The sequence below is a fragment of the Olea europaea genome, chromosome 14 (assembly GCF_002742605.1).
Source record: "Olea europaea var. sylvestris chromosome 14, O_europaea_v1, whole genome shotgun sequence".
In the NCBI taxonomy this organism is placed as follows: Eukaryota; Viridiplantae; Streptophyta; class Magnoliopsida; order Lamiales; family Oleaceae; genus Olea; species Olea europaea.
This window is the reverse complement of record NC_036250.1, coordinates 9,176,546-9,200,961: the sequence shown is the minus strand read 5'-3', so window position 1 is coordinate 9,200,961 and position 24,416 is coordinate 9,176,546. Positions and strand designations below refer to the sequence as shown.

The window sequence follows — 24,416 nt, the reverse complement described above, 5'->3', positions numbered from 1 at the left end:
CATGAGCACACAGTAACCATTCAAAATGTCAAAAAAAGCAATAAAAAAATATTCCCTGTTTTTTAATCCTTGACCCCACCGCCTCTATTATTATTGAGACTGATGTCTCTGATAAAGGTTATGGTGGAGTATTCAAACAGATTTCAAACCAGTCAAGTCAAGAACGGTTCGTTAGATATTATAGTGGTGTGTGGACCAGCCCTCAAATGAATTATTCCACTATCAAAAAAGAAATCTTATCAATTTTACTTTGTATTTCAAAATTTCAAGATGATTTAATCAATAAAAAATTTATTTTAAAAATTGATTGTAAAGCATCCAAAGATATTTTACAAAAAAAATGTAAAAAATTTTGTTTTAAAACAAATTTTTGCAAGATATCAGGCTATTTTGTCATGTTTTGATTTTGAAATCTTATATATACAAGGCAAATCAAATATTCTTGCAAACTTCCTCACAAAGAGAATTCATAAAGAAAAAATAGAGTTTTGAAAATTCAAAAGTGAGAGAAAGTTATTCATAAGTTGGACAGATCAAGTTGAGAAAAAATATTCAAAAAAAAATCTTCAATGGCTTCCTCTGAAACTCAATATCTTTTTCAAAAGAAAAGTAGTAAAAGAAAAATTCTACTCTGTATTTTCAATTGATGACCTCTTTAAAGGATCATCTTCAAAATTTGAAGGAAAAACTGCTTTTTCTTCTTCTTCTCAAAATACAACCCTTTCAACTCTTATTTTCAAAAAACCAAACCAAAATAAAATCAATCCAGAAAAATCCAAACATTCAAATTACAAAAAAAGATGTTCAAGGTTCTAGAAAACTTCTTCAAATAAACCCTCCTCCAACTTTTCAATATTTTCTCATAGCAACTTGTGAACCAATCCTTGAGATGGAAACATCTTTACTTAATAAATATACATCCCTTGATGATTGTCTTGTAAGCCTTTTTCCAAAAAAAAAAAAAAATTATGTTTCATGCCACCAATATAAAAAAATTCCAAGAATATTATGAAACTATTCTTAAGAAAACAAGATCCTCTATAATTTCTCATACTCCAAATAAACAAAATCCAAATAAAATTGATTTTTCCAAAATTAGTAATCCAAGGGTGTTGTCATACGAAAATTGGGGACAACAACCATGCAATGAGAAACGAATACGCCTTTCTGGAGGTGAATCATTTGAATATCATTTCAATTACTTTGATTACAAGGATGCCTGGTATAATGTTTTTTACTTTAGACCAGTGACTCATTTATGGTTTATCTTTTCAATCAAAATTGCAATCCAAATTTTTTCAAAATGGTTCCAAAATTGGTTCGAATGTTTTGGAATTGAAGAGAAGATTTTACCTAGTTTCACTCTTCAAGGATTCAAACACTTCAAAAGAGAGGCAAAACCCTTTTTTAAAGCCTCAAGAAAATCTTTTGTTTTAATTTGTATTCAATCTGAAAGTCTCATGGATTCTCTGCTGGGACTTCTTCAAGGGATGTAGAGAAGAAGTGGGAAAAAAAAAAGAAAAAAAAAAGAGATAATCTTTATTGAAATATAAAAATTGATATTACAAGATAAAAATCTGAAAATGAAAAAAAAAAAAAGATAATTTTTATTGAAATATAAAAATTGATATTACAAGATAAAAATTTGAAATAAAGTTTTCAATTACAGAAAGTTTAAGAAAACAAGGTTTTCTCAAACTATTTTGAGGCTGATTTGTCCCGTTAAATCAGTTCTAAGAAGATCTTGAGGTATTAATCTGCTTAAGTACTTGAATTCTTTAGTTCTGGACTTGAAAATTTCTTCAGTTTGAAAAAGAATCTTGAATTATTGCACCTTCTGAATTTTGCAACGTCTTTCTGAAAAGTTTCCATCAACTTTTGTCTTTGTCTCCCATAATTGAATCTCCTTTTGACAATCTCACCAACTTTGAAGAAAACTTGATTAAAGTGTGGTTTTAATAAAGTTATATATTTTTGAAAGTGGGTAAAGCTAGTAAAAATAATTTGTTTAGTGGCAGGCAAAGTTTGAATAATATCTATTTTAACTTTAGGACCCGATAATTTTGCAATTCATCTAAATAAATGGATCCACATAATCATTTTGAATTCTTTTGTATCCCTAGATTAATTAAGTCATCAATATCTGGTTCATCATACATGTCTTCGTTGCTATATGCATGGTCTAATATTGATCTTGATTGAGAAGATTTTTCTTGATCAAACTTTGATTTCTTTGATGCAATTTCAGTCAAAAAAGCAATTTTTTCTGAAATTATTGCTAATTTTTCTGGCATTTTGCTTTGATTGAACACAACCATAAGTCTTGATTTTTCTATGAGAAAATATGCATTTTTCTCGGGATCTTCTTTGAAATTTTAGGGACAACAATATTCCTTTGTTCTTGAATCCATGATTAAAATGCTTTTGGACAGTAATTTATTTCTCTGAATTATGACCGTAATTTAACTTTAAATCTCTGATTAATTTTTTGAGTAAAATATTCAAAGTTTGATCTTGAAGGACAAAGAAGTCCCAGCAGAGAATCCATAACTGGTTTGGAATCTGTTTGAGTACTCCACCATACCCTATGTCAGAGGCATCAGTCTCAATAATAATGGAAGCTGTGGGGTCAAGGATTGAAAGACAGACAATATTTTTGATTGCTTTTTTGACATTTTGAACAGCTACTGTGTGCTTGTGAATCTAAGGGTCAGGGTTCTTTTGTAATCTTTTAAAAATTGGGAAACAAATTTGACATATATTTTTAACAAAATCAGCAACATAATTTACACAACCTAAAAAACGCTGCAAACTTGTTTTATCTAGAATTTCATTTGAAAATTTATCAACAAATTCTAGACTTCTTTTAATTGGAGTAATAGTTCCTAAATGAATGTTATGACTTAGGAACCTACTTTTTGTTTGACATAAAACAATTTTCTTAATAGAGACTGCTAAACCATTTTTCTTGACTAAATGTATGAATGTATTTAAATGTTTGAAATGTTGTTCTATACTTTCAGAAAATATAAGAACGTCATCGATGTAAATAATAATGAAATTTGAAAAATGATTAAAAATACCATTTATCATTTTTTGAAATTCAGAAAGAGCATTTTTGAGATCGAATAGCATAACATTCATTCATATTGACCAAAAGGAATATCAAAAGCAGTTTTGTATCTATCTTCTTTTCTAATTTGAATTTGCCAAAAACCTAACTTCGTATCAAATTTAGAGAAAATAACAGTTTTGAATAATCTATTTAGAAAATCTTTCTTTTGAGGCAATGGATATCTAATATATTGAAGAGCTTTATTGAAAGGTTTGTAATTGATAACCAAACGAGGAACACCTCTTTTAATTTCAGCTGAATTATTGACATAGAATGCAAAGCAACTCTAAGTAGATTTGCTCGAACGAATAAGATCCTTATCAAGTAAATCTTTGATTTCCTTAATACAGCAATCTAAGAGTTCTTTGTTTATTTGAATAGTACTAGATTTGGTAGGAATATTTGATTCATGAAAATCAAAATTGTAAGGAAGAGAAACAACATGTTTATTCCTATCTCTAAAAGCATTTGGAATGGTAGAACAAATTTCTTTCTCAATATGTTTTTGAAAATGTTTAAAAAAAAAAATTGAATTGAAGGATTTTGTAATTGTTATTCAATTATTTTAAATTTAATTTTTTCTTTAAGAAATTTAATATTATTCTTTTTGAGATTTATATTATTAATAATTTTTTAAATGAATGCTTCTTTTGAAAAATTAACATCTTTATAAGAAGGATTTGTAAATTTAAAACAAAGTTCTTGACAAAAAATATTTGTAGTCAAGCTTTTTGAATTAGCTTGAAATGGATAGATTTGAATAATAAAGGGAGTACCAAGAATTACTTCTTGCGCTAAGTCTTTTACAAGATAAAAAATATTTTTGAAGCAAATATTTGAATTATAAACATGGACTTTTGAAAGCTTATATTGAATATTGAGTTTTTTACCACCGACTCTATAAAGACGTTCGGTAGTTTTTTAAAATATTTTGTAGGGATAAGTCCTTCCCTAATACAATTTTAATCAGTTCCTAATTAATAAAGACTCTAGAAGTAAATTTAAATTCTTTATTGACCACGATAGTCATATTGCATTACCATTTTTGAAGTTAAGTACGATTAATAACATTAATCATTTCTTCTTCAGATTGAGGATTTGAAGAAATAAATTCTTCATTAGAGGAACTAGAAGACGAAGAAACTTTTGACTTTTGTTTTAAATCTTGAATTTTTAGAAGAGCAACTTCTATTCGAACGTCGTTCATTTGACGTTTAAGAATAGAAATTTGGGATTTCAATCAATTGATTTATGATTTTAAATCAGTACCGGAAGATTTTGAAGTTTCAAAACGATTTAAAACATTTTACATATTGTAAGACTCAAAGGTAAGTTTTGAATTTGCAGGTAAAAGAGTATTAAACTTATTTTTGAGCTATGGATCTTCAATTTAATCTAAAATCTCTTTAATAAATTCTTCTTGTTTGATGAGAACATTTATAGTTTTACAATCACAAAGTTCTTGACTTTGATTGGAAGAAAAAGAGTAGATTGAACTGGATTCAACATCGGAATCTTTTTTATGTTGATAAATATGTTCTAAATCAAAAATATTTTCGTCATTAGAAGTGGAATCAGAATTAATAAGATTGAGAAGTTCAAGTTTAATATATTCATCAATTTGAAAACTATTAATCTTGCTTTTGAGGGGCCACTTATTTGAATGATGCATTGGTTTTTTTACATTTCCAACAAGTAATATTATTCTTTTTTGAAAATTTTCATTTTTGAAAAATTACATTTTTGAATCTTTTTAGAATAATTTTTTGAATAAGAAGGGTTTTAAAAATTCATTGAATAAAGTTTTCTTTTTGGAAAAGTTTTTTTCTTTTTGATTTTGAAGGAGGGATTATTTTCTCAAGTCTATATTACTCACAAAAAGATCCTAGTTCTTTTCAACTGTCTAATCTTTCTGATTGTAATTTAGATTCGAGTTTAATTTCATTACAGAGAACTAATCCTTCTCAGTTAATGAAACTAATTAATTCTCCATATGTAAGAATATCATATGGAATATTATTCTCATATTCCCATTTTATTGAATTTTGAACTTTTTCTGAAAATAATTTTGGAAGTCCAGATAAAAATATTTCTTTTCAATAAGCTTGATTACAATTTTTTTGCAAAAATACACGTGTTATAAATATATCTTTGTACCAGCGAAATTCCTATAAACTTGAACAATTTAAAGTCATTAAAATATTTGAAATTTTTTCTAAAACATTTGTTGGAGAACCAGCAAAATGTTTAATAATACTAAAAACTAAAGTATTAAAACTATCAAAATGTTTAATACTACTAAAAATTAAAGTATTAAAACTATCATTAGAACCATTAGGTTTTATAGCTTGCCCAATTTGAATTTTTTTCTTGATAAGTAAAATAATTGAACCACCAATTATTAATTTATCCAGCAAAACCATGAATAATATTATTTGTTGTATCAATAGCACAATGACATTCTTAAATATAGGCATTAAAGTATGCATTAAGAGTTTGAAAGTTTTGATATTCAGTTAAACCGTCAATATTCCAAATAGTTATACCTTTGCCAAAAAATGTTGTGGGGATTTTGAACTTTTCTTCAAAAAGTAAATCGGGAGGAATAATTTTTGGATAGTAAGGAGGAATATTTGAAAATTGAACATTTTTGCTTTGAAGTTTATTAACCTGAGGAACTTCATTATCAATAAATTGGTATTCAAGATCATCAATAATATTGATATTATTTGATGTAGAGATGGTGATAGTTTCGATAACTGAGTTGCTAATTCTTTTAGAACATTGACCTCAATTTTAAGAGGATTTTTGGAATAGCCTCATGCCTGTTTATTAAAAATGGCTCCATTGACTTAATTGATTTTGAAGAAGATGGTGTCTTAATTTCATAATTTAATTCAATTCTATTGAGTTGAGAACACATAAATTGAAGTACTACATTAGTGTAGTTATTTTGACATTGAATATTTTTTATATCTTTAGCAACAACTTGAGATTCATCGGGCCATTCTTCAGATATCTTCTTAAGAGGAGGCGCAAAAATTTCAGTATTTTCATGTGGAACTACAATTTCTTACAAAGGAGGATAAGATAATTGAATAAAATCACCGGAAGATGTTTTCCAAATCTTTTTTGGAGTATTTATATTTTGAATGATTTTTCGTTCTTTGAAGTAAGTTTTTTATTGTGTGTGCGTCTCTCTCTCTCTCTCTCTCTGCATATATGTGTTTATATATATTTCATTTTAGATTGACCATAGTGAATACTGAATATAAAGTTTTAAAAAAATATATTTTACAAAATTATATATTTTTATAAAAGTAAAAAATTAATTTTTAAATATTGCCAACGACAATGACAATATAATTAATATCGTAATAATTGATGTATGTTTTAACAATCCTGCTACAGGTACATTATGGATTACACCTTGACTTACACTCTTTCATGCGGTGTTTTAATAACTATATATATTTGTTATACAAATGCAATGATAAATGATTTATATTCATGGAGCTAATTATTTCTTCATCTAGCAAAATATAAACGACCAAAACTAAGTTTAAAATCATAATAATATAAAGGGGGTGTTTGAGGGGCATTTTTATGTAAAAATGCATTTTAGAATAGTAACTTGATAGGAAGTGTGTGGTTGAAAAAATAAGGAAATTTTTTTGATTTACGTGTAATATTATTTTAATAAAGAATGTGTGGTTGAAAAGAAGAGAGGGAAAAATGCATTTTGAAAAAAATAGATACAAAACAGAATGAAAATATGAAAGAAGTTGTTTTTCAAGATCACATAAGTTCAAGCTCTGTTTGACATCCATTATTTGAAAAATTAAAGAGTTTTGAATAGTATTTTTGAAGAATGTGTGATTAAAAAATAAAAAAAAATTATATTGATTTGTGCGTAGAATATTTTATTATGCGAATATGTGGTAAAAAAGATACTATAACAATAATTTAAATTTTCAAAGGTTGTCAAACGGAGGCTCAATTTTAACTAATAAATGCATTATTTAATTTAAAACTAAACTTTTAAGCTTAGCTTCTATTAATTATTACTCAAATAAATTGCATAAACCCTTTGTCATAAATCCCATAAAAATGGTAAGAAGGACCTGTTTGAGTCACATTATTTTTAAAAAAATACATTCGTCAATAGTAATTTAACATTATTTTTACCATTTTTTTAATAAAATAATATTACACGCAAATATAAAACTTTTCCTTATTTTTTAATCACACATTTTCCATTAATTTGACATGAATAATGCATTTTTCTTCCTAAAATTTGGCTCAAACATGAAATGCAAATAATGGAGCTTTATGAAAAAGAGCAAGAGTTGCTTGCTCGAGCTTCAAATCCCCTGAACGAGCAACAGAATTGTTTACTCAAGCTTCAAATCCCCTAAATAGTTAGTAGGTATAAAAAGTAAAGTGACAAACAACTACTAAACGACTATATTAAGCCTACACCAATCCTTTCCTTTCCAAGCTTGATCATGCCCTTGGACTCGTCTACGCCCTATTCGGTCGGAACCCTCTTTGAGATTCGCTCCTCAACCTAGAACCAATTAATTGAAAATCCTACTAACAACAGTCAACAAAATAAATTCAAGGCACATCTTGACATGGAAGCCCCTACCGCGCTCTTAAAATAAATAAAACATGGACAACACGAAAACTCACCAAGATCTTATTCTCATTATTGCAACCCACATATTTAAACCAAAATTCGTATATAACTACTCCAAAAATACATACAGGAAACACCAAGAATACCAAAACACTATCTATAATATGCATCAGCCATCAAAATATACACATTATTTCCCAATGATGATTAATGATTAGTAGACAACATTCAGCAAAATCTGAAAAACATAGCAAGAATACAGTGGATCAACAAACAAAATCCACTGCAGAATCAGTGAAATATCTATAAATGGAATACATTTATCTCGCTTATTGTAAAAAGGAAAATGAGCTTCACTATCAACTTTACAGAAAACCCAAGTATATGCTCAAAAGTTTCATCACAAGCCACTACTATAAAAAATTCCCGTAACAAGGAATAACAGAAAACAGGACCAAAAAAAAAAAAGAAAAGAAAAAAATGCTTGGAAGTTGGAAATATTATGTCATACTAAAATTGGAGCTCTCCCTCTGTCAATTAGTGCTACTAGCAAACGAGTCTCTCGTAGAATAAAATGTAGCCATGATCTGTATTACTAGAATACTCCTGCGCTGCACCAAAGAAAGTCTGAACAGCAGACTCCTCAATCATCTCCACATTCTCATCGTCAAAAAATAACCAATGGTTGTGACTTTTCACGAGGCTGACGTAGTGTCCATGGTTCGGACCACTCCCTACATGGACTACCACAGCAAACAGGGAATATTCAGTATCCGCATCCTCAACTGTATTGCTCAGCCTCAGCTCGAGAGGGAAGACGACACGGTAAGATAGCTTTTTATACCGGCCAAGTTGTTCGATGAACTTAAATCTCTTCAAATGAATGACCAGGATGTGAGGTGGCTTTTTAATCTTCATTCTCTTCTGGGCCTCCTGTAAACTGCGCATGGAACAACGCTTGGTACCAATTAGTTAAAACATATGGAGCATTTCAGTGAAACTTGAGTCAAATTTGCTTTTTATTTCCTAAAATGTTTAAATAACTTACCTTTTTCTTACACTTTTAAGCGGAAAAAATTAATTATTTTGAAAGTAACTCTTACACTATCATCAAAATAACTTATTCCAATATGAGTAATTAAACAATTATTGATTTTAAGACTTGATCACTTAAAAGTTTTTAAGTGTAGCCAAAATTCCTTTTTAAGTTTTTTCACAAAGAATCAAATTGAGCACTTTAGTTCCTACCTCGAACTAGAATGCCAAATGATTCTAGCTACCTATCCTAATACAACATCTAACAGCATCACCATTGAACCACCCTTGGTCCCAAGAAAATAAAAATAAATTAATCCTCCAAAAAGTAATAGAATAGACCTTCCAGAGAAGAATAGAATGGAAGAGAAACTTTCGAGAGTTTGTGTGTGTGTGTAGCAGGGGGAGGGGGAGGGGTTGTATTCTAACATTTATTTTTTACTTCTTAATTTAGAAAAGTTAATCTCAGAAGTTGAAGTTAAATTAAAGACATTAAATATATGGGCAGGTTTTCTGATCAGCAGAAGTCAGACATTACGAAAGCAATCCAAGAAATAGATAGGTTCAATCCTTGTCAAAGCTATTATCACGTCTAACCTCGGTATCATCAATGAAAAACAAGCTCAACCAATGAAAGATTATCTGATAGTCAGGTTAGAACATACACAAATTCATGATATCTATGTGAAATGAAAATGTTGTTTACCTGCAACACTTGTCACAGAAAAATTTGTCTTCTGCATTTAAAGTCTCAGTTGAACTAAAATTTTTTAGACAACTTGTAATAGAACTGTTCTGTTCAATATCAAGGCTCAAGTCCAGAAATGTTTCGTCTCTTGCTGTCACAGTCTCGCAACGTAAGCACCTCGTTTCATTTGTCAAAATACCCTGGAGAGTAACAGACATCAATGAATTCCTTAGTAGTCCAATGATGCTACGAAAATTTAATGCATCCAAGAAGACCTATCTAGTTGTTTGATAAAAAACAATAGAACTGAAAAATCAGCAGGCACATAAATACCAGCCACTGCTTTTGTGGCACCAGCTGGTAAATAACAGTGGTGCAACTTAACTTTTCATAAATGGAGCCAGCAATTACACCTAATTCACAGAACCTAGAAAATGAAGAGAAGCCACACAAATTTGTAGTTTCTTCCCCTTGTTATGCATTATAGCTCACAAGAAGCAAAAAAATGAACATGGAAACAAAATTCACCTGGAAATTTTTGTGCACCCAAGTGACTATAGGCTCCTTTTGAGGACCATTAGCAGACATATTATTTGGTCCATTAGAAATCTTTTCCGATGGAGATGAAGATTCTTGATCACTCTTAGAAGCGCGAGCCTCTTTCTCCAGTATGTCAACCAGTTCATTTAACAAATAGTTGAGAAATTCATGAGCATCCTAAAATAAGATATGAACAACATTAGCAGATCGAAGCTGTTTTTACATGACATTCCAAGAAAACAGGCATTAATTAATGCAATTCTAAAATCCAGGGGTAGAAAAGACATTCAGAGATTTATACAGTGCATAAAGGGTTGCAGTGTATTTTGACTTCACCCAACATATGATTTCATAAAAAATGCAGAGCAATAAAGTAAATAGGGTCAGACAACTGTTCAGGAGCATGAGCATAATAGAGCCTATTAGAAAATTTCAAAGATAAAGGCCACCAGAACAACGATCCCAAATATCTCAAGAGCATCAAATGTCTCCTCTTGCACTTCAAAAGAAGAAATGTGTAAGTGCAACTATTAAATTGAAGCACAGTAAAGTACCTCAGTTTATATATGAAAAACATTGCGAAGAAAGTTGATGCTTTCAGTCAACCAAGAAGCAAAATATATTTACGCATACACAATCGATGATAATCACGGGAAAAGTTGAGAAGTTCGAGAAATTATTAAAGCAATCAATAATAAATGAATTTTATATTTTAATGTAATACATATGTGTCCTAAGAAAATATGAATATCCATGGTGACACATTGCTTTAGGAAATGTACTACAGATGGCTGAACATAAATTGATGTGATTGGGAATTGGTCCTCAACAATCACAACATTTTCTGTTCTTTCCTGGCAAATATAATTTGAAGTTTTCTTGTACCTTTGAACCCCCATGCCTTGAATATTGAGACCTAACCCCTATCTTCCACCAGTCATCAATTCCCAATTGCTTCTAAAAAATCCCTCCGTCAACTTTTATAATCAGATCAAAATTCAACATTTAACAAGCAAAACATTAGCAAATTTGACCAAATTCACATCAAAGAATGAAGTCTACGGAAAAGCCTAAGACAAGAGCTAAATGCAGTGCAAGGACATTACAGGGGATAAAGACGAACACACTATTGCATAGTAACAGATTATTGCCATATCCGGGCAGTAGCTTTGCCATACAAGGATTTTGGAAGTGCAGCATAGCAATCTGTTGACTTCACCATTCACTAAATTCAATTAAATTTAGATTATCCAAAATACCCAATTCTTTAGCATTCAAGTCTTAATATGTGTTCGTCAAAGTATTCCTATATCTGACAACCAACTGGCAAGGGACTATGACATTAAATATCAAACTCAACGGATGTCAATATAATTTCTACCATGGCATAATATATCCATGACTTCCATTTTATGCATTACAAGCAAAATTCATCCATGTGCTTTTGTTTCGATATTTTCAGCAATAGGACAATTTGTAAGGTCCATATCTAGCATCCTCAACGAGGGTTACACATACCTGGTGCATAAAGCTACGAAAAATTTCATTTTGCTTCCTCAATCTCTGTACAAACCGCTTTGGAGCAATTACACCAGTTTTTCTCTTTTGCGAGCTTATCTACATGGAGAAACACATGTAAGCCCACAAGAAAAGAAAAGATATTTCTGGGAGTTTGTATGTGCAGAAGCAAGCGTTAAACTTCGTAGCCTTTTAATATAGATGAGTAAGAGCATTCCAGAAGTCATAAAACATAAATGTTATGATCCAACAAGTCACATATCATCACAGTTCTTATGCAAGTTTCAACCTACAGGCTACAATGAAATTAGCAACATTTAATTCGACTACCTTAATATTCCTCAACCCCGACATCCACATGACCCCATTCGCTTCATGCACCTCATCACTGCTAACAGAACATTGTACAAAGATCTCCAAATAGTGACTAAGATTCGTGTACAGTTACAAAGTTAAACACCAAGTCCTCCTCAAAAACATTCACTAGATACAGGTTCCATTAGACTATTAAAGAACGTGCTTTAAGAATCACAACATGGGTCTTACAATACATAATATTAGGCAACGTCAATTCTGACATCACAAAGTTTCCTTCACTATTTAATCTCCATCATATTTATTTTCTAATGATATTATGTGATGTTAATAATCCTAATTGTAACCTATTTCTTGAATGATTTTTGAAAATAATTTTAATGATGTTAGGGAAAATACAGTTCAAAATTGAATACAATTAGTGGTCTGTACAATCAATCGGGGGGCAAACGCCTACGAAAAGATCGCTTGGATTTAAGAAATGGTCGCTTGGATTTATCCAAGGTTTTTTGTGTTTTTTTTGTTTAGTTTAGTTTATTTCTTAATTCGAATTAGGAAAAGCAATGTCTCATTGCATAATATGGATTCCATACATTCATAATTTGGCTGTGAATGAGTCAAATTACTTATCCTTCGGTCTATTTAATACATATGCTCCCATTTTTAACAAGATTCCGGCTAGAAGCACACAAGTACTCTAATGCACTTATCCATGGGCATCTGATAACCGTGTATGTAGGGGTAAGCCCGTGGATATTGAGGTTCCATAAGCAGTATTTCCTAATATTGTATTTGAAGCAGTTGTTCAAATTCCTTATGATAAGCAACTGAAACAAGTTCTTCAAACTTATTTAAATGTTCCTGCTATTCTATATTTCCTAGAAAAAGGTGCTCAACCTACAGGAACGGTTTAGGACTTAGGAAAGGTACTTTTGGAACACCAGTAGGTATTAATTGAAAGAAAAAAAGAACTAAGTACTATATTTTACTTTGACGTGGAAACATAACAACATTGTCTGTACAATCTTAACAAACTTATTTGTTGTCCAAGTGTATGATATCCACAGGTCTTACAAAATGAAATGAATTCCTTCAACTGATCAATTTGCTAAACCAAGTTTTTCAAGATGGAATTCAGCAACAATATAAAAATATTTTTCCCAGACTGTTTTAGCTTCCACGTAACCAATTCTAGAAGGTTTATCTAAGAAAGAGAGCCATAATTAACTTTAATAAACAAAAAGACAATGAGATAAAACATAAAACCCATGAATTTTCCAATCACATAATTTGTCGAGATAGTCGGCCTTCTCCAAAAGAAGCTTACCTGTGTAAATAAATCTGCTAGGCACGTCAAGAGATTTTCATCTGCATCAGCCGGACTTTTGTTATTTGAATAATATTCTAGCAACTGCTCGCGGAATGGAACACAGAAATAAAGAGCCTACATTAAATGGAGAATAAAATTAAAACGAATTTTGGAAAAAGAATAATAATAATAATAAATTATTATGTTCAGTATGAATGGTTTATTAACTGTGAAGACGAAACACACTAAAACAATATTTGGAACGAACTTCAAAAATCACAAAATGCCCAACTAATCACAGCTACTATCTAATACTGATGTGGTGTGCCGACATCTTATGATGTATATATCTCAATAGAGCGAGGATCATGAATTCATAATTTACGCACCTCCAACCAGGGTCATCATTACTAGAGAACAATTGATAAACCAAATCAATTATTTGTTAGACACACTAGCATAGGATAAACAAAGTGTGTTCAACCAAGCACTACAGACAACATATTTAATTGACTCAAGTATTGAATTAAGTTTTACACTTCAATTGAAATAAAGGGTGAATACTTTAATCTAAACCAAGTATAGAGCAAAGGATCCATGACATAGAGGCATGTCATGATCTGTCCAGTAATAAAAGATATGGAAGTAAAAGAGTTAAAGCATGAAAGAAATAAGATGTAAAGTACAGAGATATAACTTAATTTTTCCATTCCTAGTAAAGTAAAACTTAACTTCAATAAGGATGCTATCTTAGTTCAAAACTATGGAAGAAAGAAAGGCATACTTCGTAAATTCTAAATTTTGTCTCGTGCTTTTTTCATTTTTCTATTCCCCCCATTTATTCCTTCAAACGCTTAGGGTGCATTTGGTTTGCATTTCTATTTTCTGTTTTTAGTTTTGAATTCATTTTTTGTTTTCTATTTTGAGGGATTATTTTAACATTGCAGAAAGAGCATTTGGTTTGTAAAAACTGTTTCTCAAAATAAAAAACTAAAAAACACGTTTGATTTAAAAATTTTAGAATAGTTTTATGACATTTCTTTTTTTTTCATTTAATTTGATTATTTAGTAAAACACATCAATTTTATCCTAGTATGTGATCAAAAAAGCATAAATTTTAATGTTGGTAAAAAAAGGGAATCATTGTAAATATATCTCCAACAATTGCATCAAAATCATCCGTAAATAATAAATTGAGAGAGAGATGGGTATTTGTATTGGGGTAGGTTTTGTGTGATTTTATTAATATTTTAATTTGAGAAATTTTTAAGTTCATTTTCTTGTTTTGAGTTTTTTGAGTGTTTTCAATGAGAAGACTTAAAACGTTAAAAAGTCATTTCAAGCTTTATGTTGTAAAATTTTCTTCGTTTTCGAAAACACGTGTTTGAAAATAATATACCAAACACGCTTTCAGTGTTTTAGAAAATTAAAAATGGCCTCAAAACGGCAAACCAAAAGCACTCTTAGTTTGTCACATTTGCTTATATTATCCAGCTCCAAAAAGGAGCCAGAAAAGGGTAATCTTGACATTCCCTTAAAAAACCCCTCCCACCACAATCTCTTCATAAGGGCACTTTTGATCCAATTTAAACCAAAATCAATCTGCCATCTTTATTCTAGCAATACAAGTCAATTGTCAAAAGTTAAACCACTGGGAAAAACATAACCGTCACCATCATTTCTAGTTAACTATTTAGCACAAAGGAAAATGAAATACTGTATATATCGACATATTCACTCAGAAATTCATTACATCCTATTTAATAACCAAGAAAAAAAATTCCAATCAGGCACTCATAGATAAAAAGTAAAACTTGATTGCATCTCAAGAAAGTACAGTTGACAAACACTAAGACACTTTTTGGTTCAGCTACAAAAATAGATTAAAATCTAAGAGGTTGTTTGGTGGGGATTAAAATTAGATTTTGATAGAAGTTTTTAAAATGTATGGTTGAAAAGTTGTGGGACAAAGACGTGGATAATATTAATTGTTTAACTTTGACTTAGATGCCAAACAGGGGCAAAGTTAAAATCAATAATTAATTTTAACCATGTATATCATAGTAGGAATTGAACCTACGAATTCACCATTTATGAGTTGGGCGCTTTAACCATTCAGCCAGGTCCCATAGCTTTATACCCATCATTCTATCAACTTTTAATAAAATATACTAAAAATCTGATTTTAACCTAAATCAAAAAGAGGCTAAATTCAAACATTATTAAAGTCGCATATATAGACATAGGAACACGAATAACTACATATATTCACTGAGAAATTTATTTACTCCACTTCCATTAAGAAGCAAAAAAGTAAAGAAACCCAATCACAAATAAACAGTAAAATTGATTGAAATGAATCTCGCGAGAAAACGCTAATAGAAACACTAAATCCATAAATAATTACACTCATAATAGAAACATATAAACTCGAATAACTACAAAGAGATATAGGAATGATTGTAATGCAATGGGAAGAAACCTGAAGAACGCTGTTGCAATAGCAAGTGTTGCCGAAATTTTCGAGGCCAAAATATCGCTCGCCTTCAGGGAATTGGTCTCCGAGCGCCTTCTCCAGTTTCGACCCCGCTGCCCCCATACATGCAAAATTCTATAACCGTACTGTATTTATATATCGTAATTGAATTTTTTTTTTTCCCGGAATTATTAGGGTTGGATTAAGATAGATAGAATCGGACATGAAATTGGAGGATTGGTTTGGGGGAAATGCGATGAAGTAAGGGCTTTGGATGCGGACGTGGAAAATAGACATCAAAACAATATTTTTTAAAGCAGATTTTTATTTGAACTTTTAAGCATGTTTTGAATATATATATATATATATATATATATAAACCTCGTTTGGCTTCCATTTTGTATAAATGAAAATTGGTGCAATAGTTTTTTTGAAAAATGAGTGGTTAAAAAAGAAGGAAAATTTTTCAAATTACGTGTAATATTATTTTATAGAAAATTGTATGATTGAAAATAAGAGAGAAAAATGAAATAAAAATTAATGTGGCCAAACGAGGGCTATATAAATAATTTCCTAAACACCCATACTTAACTTATATTAAGCCCCCGTTTGATACCCATTTTTTTCAAAATGCATTTTTCTCTCTCTTCTTTTCAATCACACATTCTTTATTAAAATAATATTACACGTAAATCAAAAACTTTTTCTTATTTTTCAACCACACACTTTCTATCAAATTACTATCTAAAATGTATTTTTACATAAAAATATCTATCAAACATCTCCTAAGTATTGGTGATATGGCATATCATTTTAATTGGTGAATCGTTAAATACATGAGACATATCATTAATTTATACACACACGAAAATGATCCTCTCAAACAATGAATTTTTAAATAGTGTATTGATGGAAAATGTATGGTTAAAAAATAAAGAAAAATTTTGAATTTACATGTAATATTATTTTATTAAAAAATACGTGATTGAAATGATATCAAATCACTGTTTAAAAATGTGTTTTTTGAAAAGAATGGACTCAAACAAGGGCTATTCTGTATTACTTTTTATTTTATATGTGTAAAATATTTGTATTTTAGGGAAATGTTTGAGTTCCACTGTTTTTTTAAAAAAAAAATACATTTTGAAATAGTATTATAATAGAAAATGTGAGATTAAAAAATTTTTAAAAAAAAATTGGATTTATGTGTAATATTATTTTATAGAAAAATATGTTGTTGAAATGAAATGAAATTATTGTTGAAAAATATATTTTAATGAAAAAATGGGGCTCAAAGAAGGGCAAAGCATATTTTGATAGGTTTTTTTATTATTATCAAAAAATATTACTTTTCTAAAATGTGTATTTATAATTAATTTAAGTTAATTTTAGTAAATAAAATATTATTTACTTTGGAGTTGACTGACTAGTTGAGTAAGAATGTGAGAAAAGTATTTCAAATATACTAGTAATTTTGACCACAACTTAAAATACGATCTCATCATGTTATTTGAAAAGTGATCAAGATTGAAACTTATAAGTTACTTTTATTGCTTATAATAAATATAAAGAAAAAATTACCCATAGACTTCAAGATAAGGAATTATGTCACTCATGTGTACATAAAAGTAATACAAAAGTAAACTAGAGTGGTGACAAAAATAGAACTGATAATTAAAATTAAAATCAAAATCAATAATTTATTTTAATTACATATTTCATGATATCTACGGTTTTTTAACGACAAATTTCAACAACTTTTATCAAAAATTATTTAAAAAATTGATTATGTCTGAGAAAAATGTTTGTGAGGATAAGAAAGACTGTCATAAAAATTTGCCAATTCGTTCAACAATGAAAGTAGAGACGGATATAGGGGGGCTGGGCTGGGCTGTAGCCCCCCAGGGCCAAAAAATTTTTTTTAAGGTATTTTTTTTTTGGGTAAAAAATCAGTTTTTTATGTGTAAAAAAAAAATATTATTTTAATAAAGAATGTATGGTTAAAAATAAGAGAGAAAAATATATTTTTATAACGGGGCCATAATAAAGTGATTCCAAGTTTCATCTTAACTGTATAAAAAATAGAGAGTCTCGCTTCTTGTACAGAAGGAAAGCTTACAGTATACACACAATGGAGGGATGGGTAAGGTTTTTTTGATAATATTTTATTCATATGGGGTCCACTTCCATTTGAGTATCTTTAATGATTTTGTGAAGGGCCACTGTACAAATAGTAAATTCCTAAAAAAATAATGTAATTTGTCATGATTGATAACCATCTCAATTCTATTTGACAAAATGTAACATAAAGAACTAAATTGTTGGTAATTAGCACAAAATCTCTCTACCTTTCAATGTTATTATGTAAAATGTCACTACTTTTCATTTTTTGACATTTTCACCATTACGTTCCATCTTTCATTGAGCAAAAAGTTCTTTCCATCCATTTTTTACGATTTTACCCTAAACAAAAGAAAAGAAAAACAATGAACTAATCGCAACTAAAGTCCCAAATTTTCAAAAAATTACAAATGAGTTAAAAATATATTCTTAAAAAAAAAAAAAAAAAACTTTATTCTTAACCCGCCAAATTGGAGAACATTGAAAATTTGATAAATTTCAATAAATTATAGATGTGAATCTATGATTCTATATGAAAAAAACAATGATTTTCAAGAAACGGAAATCAACATTATTAAAAAAAAAAAAAAACACCCAAAAACCCAAAAACCAGGGGGGGAAATAGCGAATTTTGCTTATTTTTTCTTATTTTGAGTGAAATGAAAACAATTTATAGCTATGACAATGTCAAAAGCTTCTCTCTGAATGTCTTATTTAATGGCAACGCTGTTTATGATGACTTTCTTGTCGAAGGCGGTAGATCCAGTTGAGGACTTTCGGTCTTCTAAAGATGTTGGCAATGGTGCCACTAGTTGTGACATCCCAGACTTTAGTAAATTTATAATACATATTCATACATTGTATTGTAATGTATATTTCATGTAATATAGTAAAAAAAAAAATTATTATTAATATTATAAGCTTATAAAAAGAATTGAATTAAAATTTTGGTTAAAAACCATATGGAAAATTTAAGAAAAATGAGGTGGCTACTTTCAATAAATGACATTGCCACTCTAAATATGAAAATAACAAATGGTATAAGGTGGCTACTCTTAATAAATGACCTTGCCACTCTAAGCCCCCGTTTGTTTCCTATTATTTATCCATTAAAATGAAAAATATGACCATTATTCATCACATCAAACTATCATATTTGACTTTTTATCTCTTGTGTGAGGTTCGTAACGGCTATATTTTTCATTCTGCCAATAAATGACCTTGCCACTCTAAGCCCCCATTTGTTTCCCATTATTTATCCATTAAAATGAAAAATATGACCGTTATCCATCACATCAAACTATCATATTTGACTTTTTATCTCTTGTGTGAGGTTCGTAACGGTTATATTTTTCATTCTCATTTTTACATTAATGTGTACCAAACGGACCTTAAATATGAAAATGACAAATGTTATAAGGTGGCTACCCTACACATATCACTTTGCCACTCTAAATACTATAATGACAAATGGCGTAATAGGGGAAAAGGTGGCAAAAATAATGATTAAAGAAAAATAAATTAATTGTTAATTTAATTCTAAATTATTACTATAAATAGGGGAGAAGGAGAGAAATTGAAATACATAAAAAAAGAAAAAAAAAAAGTCAAGTAACTTTATGAAAATAGCACTTTAATTGTCTTGTAACTTGAAGGTCAGTAGTCTATACCTACTTTTATTTCAAACATATTTATTGCAATTATGTTTATTGGATTACTTCTTACTTTTCAAATCAATTATAGCTCCAAGATTCTACCCATTAACATTGACATTGCATTGGATATTGGCATTGCATTGGATAATAATTGATATTATTAATTTTACACCAAAGTGGTGTAATCAACTAATGAGCTCATATATTGTTATTTTCATATTGCGCGCACGGGTAGGATTGAACATCTATAATTGGGGCCCATTGTTTTCATTTCTTATTCAAATTAAAGAAAGATTATGGTATAGATTACTCGCTAAATAAATCTATTCACATTATTTTATTTTCTCGTAGACGATCACCATCGAATATATTGACTTTACCTTGGGTGAATGGATGAGTTCGGAAGATGGCTGATATTGTATGTATGTCAAAGAAATCCACACATGAATGACGTATTCAGACTTCTCGATTTCCATCACTTTGTGAGATTCCATTATTATGTTGACTACTTCGAGGCCACTACTATGACGTACTTATTTTCAAATGATTTTCCTGAAGAAATAATGTGTCCCGGTGGTCTTTGATATGTAGTATAAATATTAATACAAATCGGTTGATTATGATAGTAAGATATGGTACATAGTGCGACTTTTGCGTAGTGCAATTTTTGTGTAGTTAAAATTTTTGTATATCTACTAGTCTTTAATACACCTTTTGCAATGAAACCAAGTATATAAGAAAATTTTCAACTATCTTATATTTATTATTGCTTGCCTACTCATACTCTACAAATAACCAAAAATTTTCTCTCTTCACAAAGTATATAAAATTTTGAAATCTTTATACATAAAATTAAATGACTAAATTGGGTTTGTGACACTAGTTCTCCGCCGTTGCTTCTCTTTGATCTTCACTCATTTGCTTTAATTTAATTGATTTTTGGTTCCAAAATTTTAAATTTTGGGTTTATTGAGAACTTCCAGTGAAGAGAGAAAAGACAGGCGTCAGCAATGTACCCGTGTGTGGTCTTTCGAATTTGTAAGGCTTTATAATTTTATTTGAAATTCTGATGGCAAGCAACAATAAAGTTTTTTTTGTATATCTACTAGTCTTTAATATACCTTTTGCAATGAAACCAAGTATATAAGAAAATTTTCAACTATCTTATATTTATTATTGCTTGCCTACTCATACTCTACAAATAGCCAAAAATTTTCTCTCTTCACAAAGTATATAAAATTTTGAAATCTTTATACATAAAATTAAATGACTAAATTGGGTTTGTGACACTAGTTCTCCGCCGTTGCTTCTCTTTGATCTTCACTCATTTGCTTTAATTTAATTGATTTTTGGTTCCAAAATTTTAAATTTTGGGTTTATTGAGAACTTCCAGTGAAGAGAGAAAAGACAGGCGTCAGCAATGTACCCGTGTGTGGTCTTTCGAATTTGTAAGGCTTTATAATTTTATTTGAAATTCTGATGACAAGCAACAATAAAGTTTTTTTTTTTTTTAAAGAATATATTTTTAACTCATTTGTAATTTTTTGAAATTTTGGGACTTTGATTGCAATTAGTTCATTGTCTTTTCTTTTGTTTTGTTTTTGTTTTATTTAAATAGAAGTGCAACATAGTCAAAAATGGATAAAAATGACATTTTGAGCAATTAAAGTTGGAATGTAGGGATGAAAATGTCAAAAAATGAAATGTATGGACGTTTTGTACAATAAATTTAAAAGGTAGGGATGTTTGTGTCAATTACCAATTAAATTATATGTTTAATTAAATTAGATTATTGAACCTATCATTCATTGTCAACTAAATATGATGATAGTTATCAATAATTATAAATAACATGACTCAATACATAATCATTGAATTTCTGCTATTTTAAAACTGGAGTTCTTTCATAAATTCTCTCGATGCATTAGGGGAAGCGATTTTGGATATTTGATTTAATTGAAATGTCAAAAATGAAATGTATGGACGTTTTGTACAATAAATTTAAAAGGTAGGGATGTTTGTGTCAATTACCCATTAAATTATATGTTTAATTAAATTAGATTATTGAACCTATCATTCATTGTCAACTAAATATGATGATAGTTATCAATAATTATAAATAACATGACTCAATACATAATCATTAAATTTCTGCTATTTTAAAACTGGAGTTCTTTCATAAATTCTCTCGATGCATTAGGGGAAGCGATTTTGGATATTTGATTTAATTTTTTTAATAAATCAATATTCAATTTAAACTTATTACTTGTATGTAAATTTTTTAGGATAATTGGCATATAACGTCATTACCTTTTACCATTATTGTGAAAAACGTTTATATCTTTCATTTTTTGACATTTTCACCTTTATTTTCATATTTCATTACACAAAATGTTATTTTCATCAATTTTTTCAATTAGAAGCTATTAAATGACGAATATACCCTTGTATTTAAATAAAAGAAAAAGGAATTAATTGCAACCATATTCCCAAAGTTTTTAAAATGAGCAAACGACTTGAAATAAATTATTAAATGGGTAATTAGCATATAATATTCATACCTTTCACTATTATTGTGAAAAAACATCCATATCTTTCGTTTTTGGTATTTTCATCCTTAATTACACAAATTATCTTTTCTACAATTTCTCAATAAAAACTATAAAATGGTGAATATACACTCCTATTTAAATAAAAAATGAAACTTAGTTTTTTAATAATTAGTTGGGATTCATTTTTATTTTTTTATAAAATTAATTTCTAATTTTTTAATAATTTGTTTTTGGGATTTGTTTTTATTTTTAATACTTTATTTGAGACTCATTTGCACTTTTTAGAAAATTTTAGGATTACAATTGTAATTAGTTCTTTTTTTCTAATTTAAACAGGATGGTACATTCGTCATTTCACATATTCTTTTATTGAGAAATTGGATGAAAAATGGATAAAAATGATGGTTTGCATGATCGACGATGTAAGTAAGGGTAAAAATATCAAAAAAGAAAAACGTTGGCGTTTTTCATAATAATAGTGAAATGTATGACTTTATGTGCTAATTACCTTTTAATAATTTATTTTGAACTCATTTGTACTTTTTTAAAAATTTGGAATTATGATTGTAATTAGTTTTTAAATTTAAATAGAAGAGTATATTTATCATTTCATAGCTTTTAATTGGGAAAATGAATAAAAATGACCTTTACACAATGAAAGATAAAAATAAGAGTGAAAATGCTAAAAAATTAAAAGAAAATATTTTTCATAATAACAGTGGAAGGTGCTAATTATCCAAATTTTTACGCTCAGGGCCCACCCAAAGGTAAAGTGAGAATTGAGAAGAAGCACATTATCTACAAGAGGGCAAAAGGCGAGAGAGGAGAGTGAGTGGCAGATAGCATAATCAAGAAAAGAGATGACGAGTTTCTCTATAGCCTCGCCCTGTACCATCCCCTTCCCTTCAACATCGACCATTTCAAAACCCTTTTCTTCCTCCTTTAATGGCATTCGAATTGCGCATTACTGCCCACCCAGCGCCTTATCCACTCGGATTTCACACACTATTTCTTCTTCTTCTTCTACAGTGGTTATGATGGCGAAAAGGGAAGAGGAATTGAAAGAAATCAGAACCAAAACTACTGAACAGCTTAACGATGAGATTGTCGACCTCAAAGGAGAGCTCTTCATGCTCCGCCTTCAACGCTCCGCTCGTAACGAGTTCAAGTCGAGCGAGTTTCACCGAATGCGCAAAAGGGTAATATCTCCTTTACTTTTTAAGTGAATGTGATTTGAATTTTGCAAAATTTAGTTTTATGGCATGTTTGATATAGAAGATTAGATAGCGCTCTTCTGAATTGTGGAAGATTAGGTAGCACTCTTATGTCAGAAGCAAGAAAAAGAACTTAAAATCTTGCTGGATACAGAAGATTAGTCTCGTGTCTAATACTAGGTAACTTTTGTTTTGAATAGGAGGGAAGTAGACTTCAGATTTTAATTAGTTAAGTTGTGACAATGCTTGAATTTTGATGTTTTTCAGGTTTTCAATTGACTGTGAGGTTAAGAATTGGGAAGTGAAATGAAGAAAAAGATTGTGAAGCAGCATATATAAAAATCTGATTTTTTTCCTTGCTATTAATAATTATTAATGGCAAATTGAAAGTGTGATTGAGTAATTATACAAAAAATGAAGAAAGATTGAACACTTCGAAAAGATTTCAGCTATAATACCTAAAATGTTTAGATGGAGTCCTGGTGCTTTTGGCACTCTGTTCTTTCGGGGTTTTTTCCTCAGACTGGTATGAATCATATCCTGCTTTCTAGATAAGGTGCTTGATTTTCTCGGGTTTGTTGACATGCTTCTACATTTTGTTGCTCGTTTGATCTCATCTTGTTATAAGTACAAGTACAGAAGTTGACGGGTATAGGGTTCTTACTAAAACTTTATAGTAGCAAATTGTTCTTCAATCTTTCTTCTCAGAATTATGTTAAGCAGCTGCAATATTGTATATAGACTTGAAGACCACTTCACATTTTCGGTACTTTTTTATTGGTGAACTACTTCGTCTAAAAGCTTGAGTTGGTTATAGACCAGACAACTTCTTTGTTATTATCACGCATAGGCCGGATACCATTTCATCATCCGAAGTCTTAACACACTGGCATTTTTATGAATAGGTAGCAGCAAGACTCGAACTTAGAACCTTAATCGTATCGTGTTGAACCACCTCGTTGTTTATAAGTTATACTTTAAGAGGGGCGTATTTCTTATATTAAGTACATCAATTAACACCAATGTCTTTCCCTATGCAAGGACATGAGCTTGATGCACACCGGTACTGATATCAGCTTCAACAGAGAATTTCTTAATTCAAGATTTTATATGGAGTTTTTAGTTGTACTTAAAAGTGTTTAATGCACTGAAGATTCTTAAGGAGGGGTTTTTTTTTCTGTTGACTTCCCCTTTTTTTTTTTTTTTTTTTTTTTTTTTTTTTTTTCCTTTGGGAAA

The 24,416-nt window shown here is 29.6% G+C and overlaps 2 protein-coding genes across 2 annotated transcripts in view; one reads left to right on the top strand and one right to left on the bottom strand.

Moving 5' to 3' along the window:
• Positions 1 to 7,961: 7,961 nt before the first annotated feature.
• On the bottom strand, positions 7,962 to 15,948 carry LOC111409069 (ubiquitin carboxyl-terminal hydrolase 3). Its single transcript, XM_023038970.1, has 6 exons — positions 15,645 to 15,948; positions 13,181 to 13,297; positions 11,539 to 11,637; positions 10,009 to 10,197; positions 9,499 to 9,680; positions 7,962 to 8,697 (listed from the first exon to the last, which is right to left on the bottom strand). Exons 1-6 carry the CDS (start codon positions 15,759 to 15,761, stop codon positions 8,304 to 8,306), a joined length of 1,098 nt encoding a protein of 365 aa, XP_022894738.1. The 5' UTR covers positions 15,762 to 15,948; the 3' UTR covers positions 7,962 to 8,303.
• Positions 15,949 to 22,753: 6,805 nt separating this feature from the next.
• The window catches only part of LOC111409068 (50S ribosomal protein L29, chloroplastic), a 2,790-nt gene continuing 1,127 nt past the window's right edge, over positions 22,754 to 24,416 (top strand). The window contains exon 1 of the mRNA XM_023038969.1: positions 22,754 to 23,165. Within this exon, the coding sequence (XP_022894737.1) occupies positions 22,827 to 23,165 (339 nt within the window). The 5' untranslated portion in view covers positions 22,754 to 22,826. The remainder of the gene's footprint in view (positions 23,166 to 24,416) is intronic.

Excerpts from the sequence above, each read along its gene's own strand:
- LOC111409069 (XM_023038970.1), bottom strand. The coding sequence starts at position 15,761 with ATGGGGGCAGCGGGGTCGAAACTGGAGAAGGCGCTCGGAGACCAATTC. Across the intron at positions 13,298-15,644 it reads ATTGCAACAGCGTTCTTCAG|GCTCTTTATTTCTGTGTTCC; the intron begins GTTTCTTCCCAT and ends CATTTAATGTAG. Across the intron at positions 11,638-13,180 it reads TAGCAGATTTATTTACACAG|ATAAGCTCGCAAAAGAGAAA; the intron begins GTAAGCTTCTTT and ends TTCTCCATGTAG.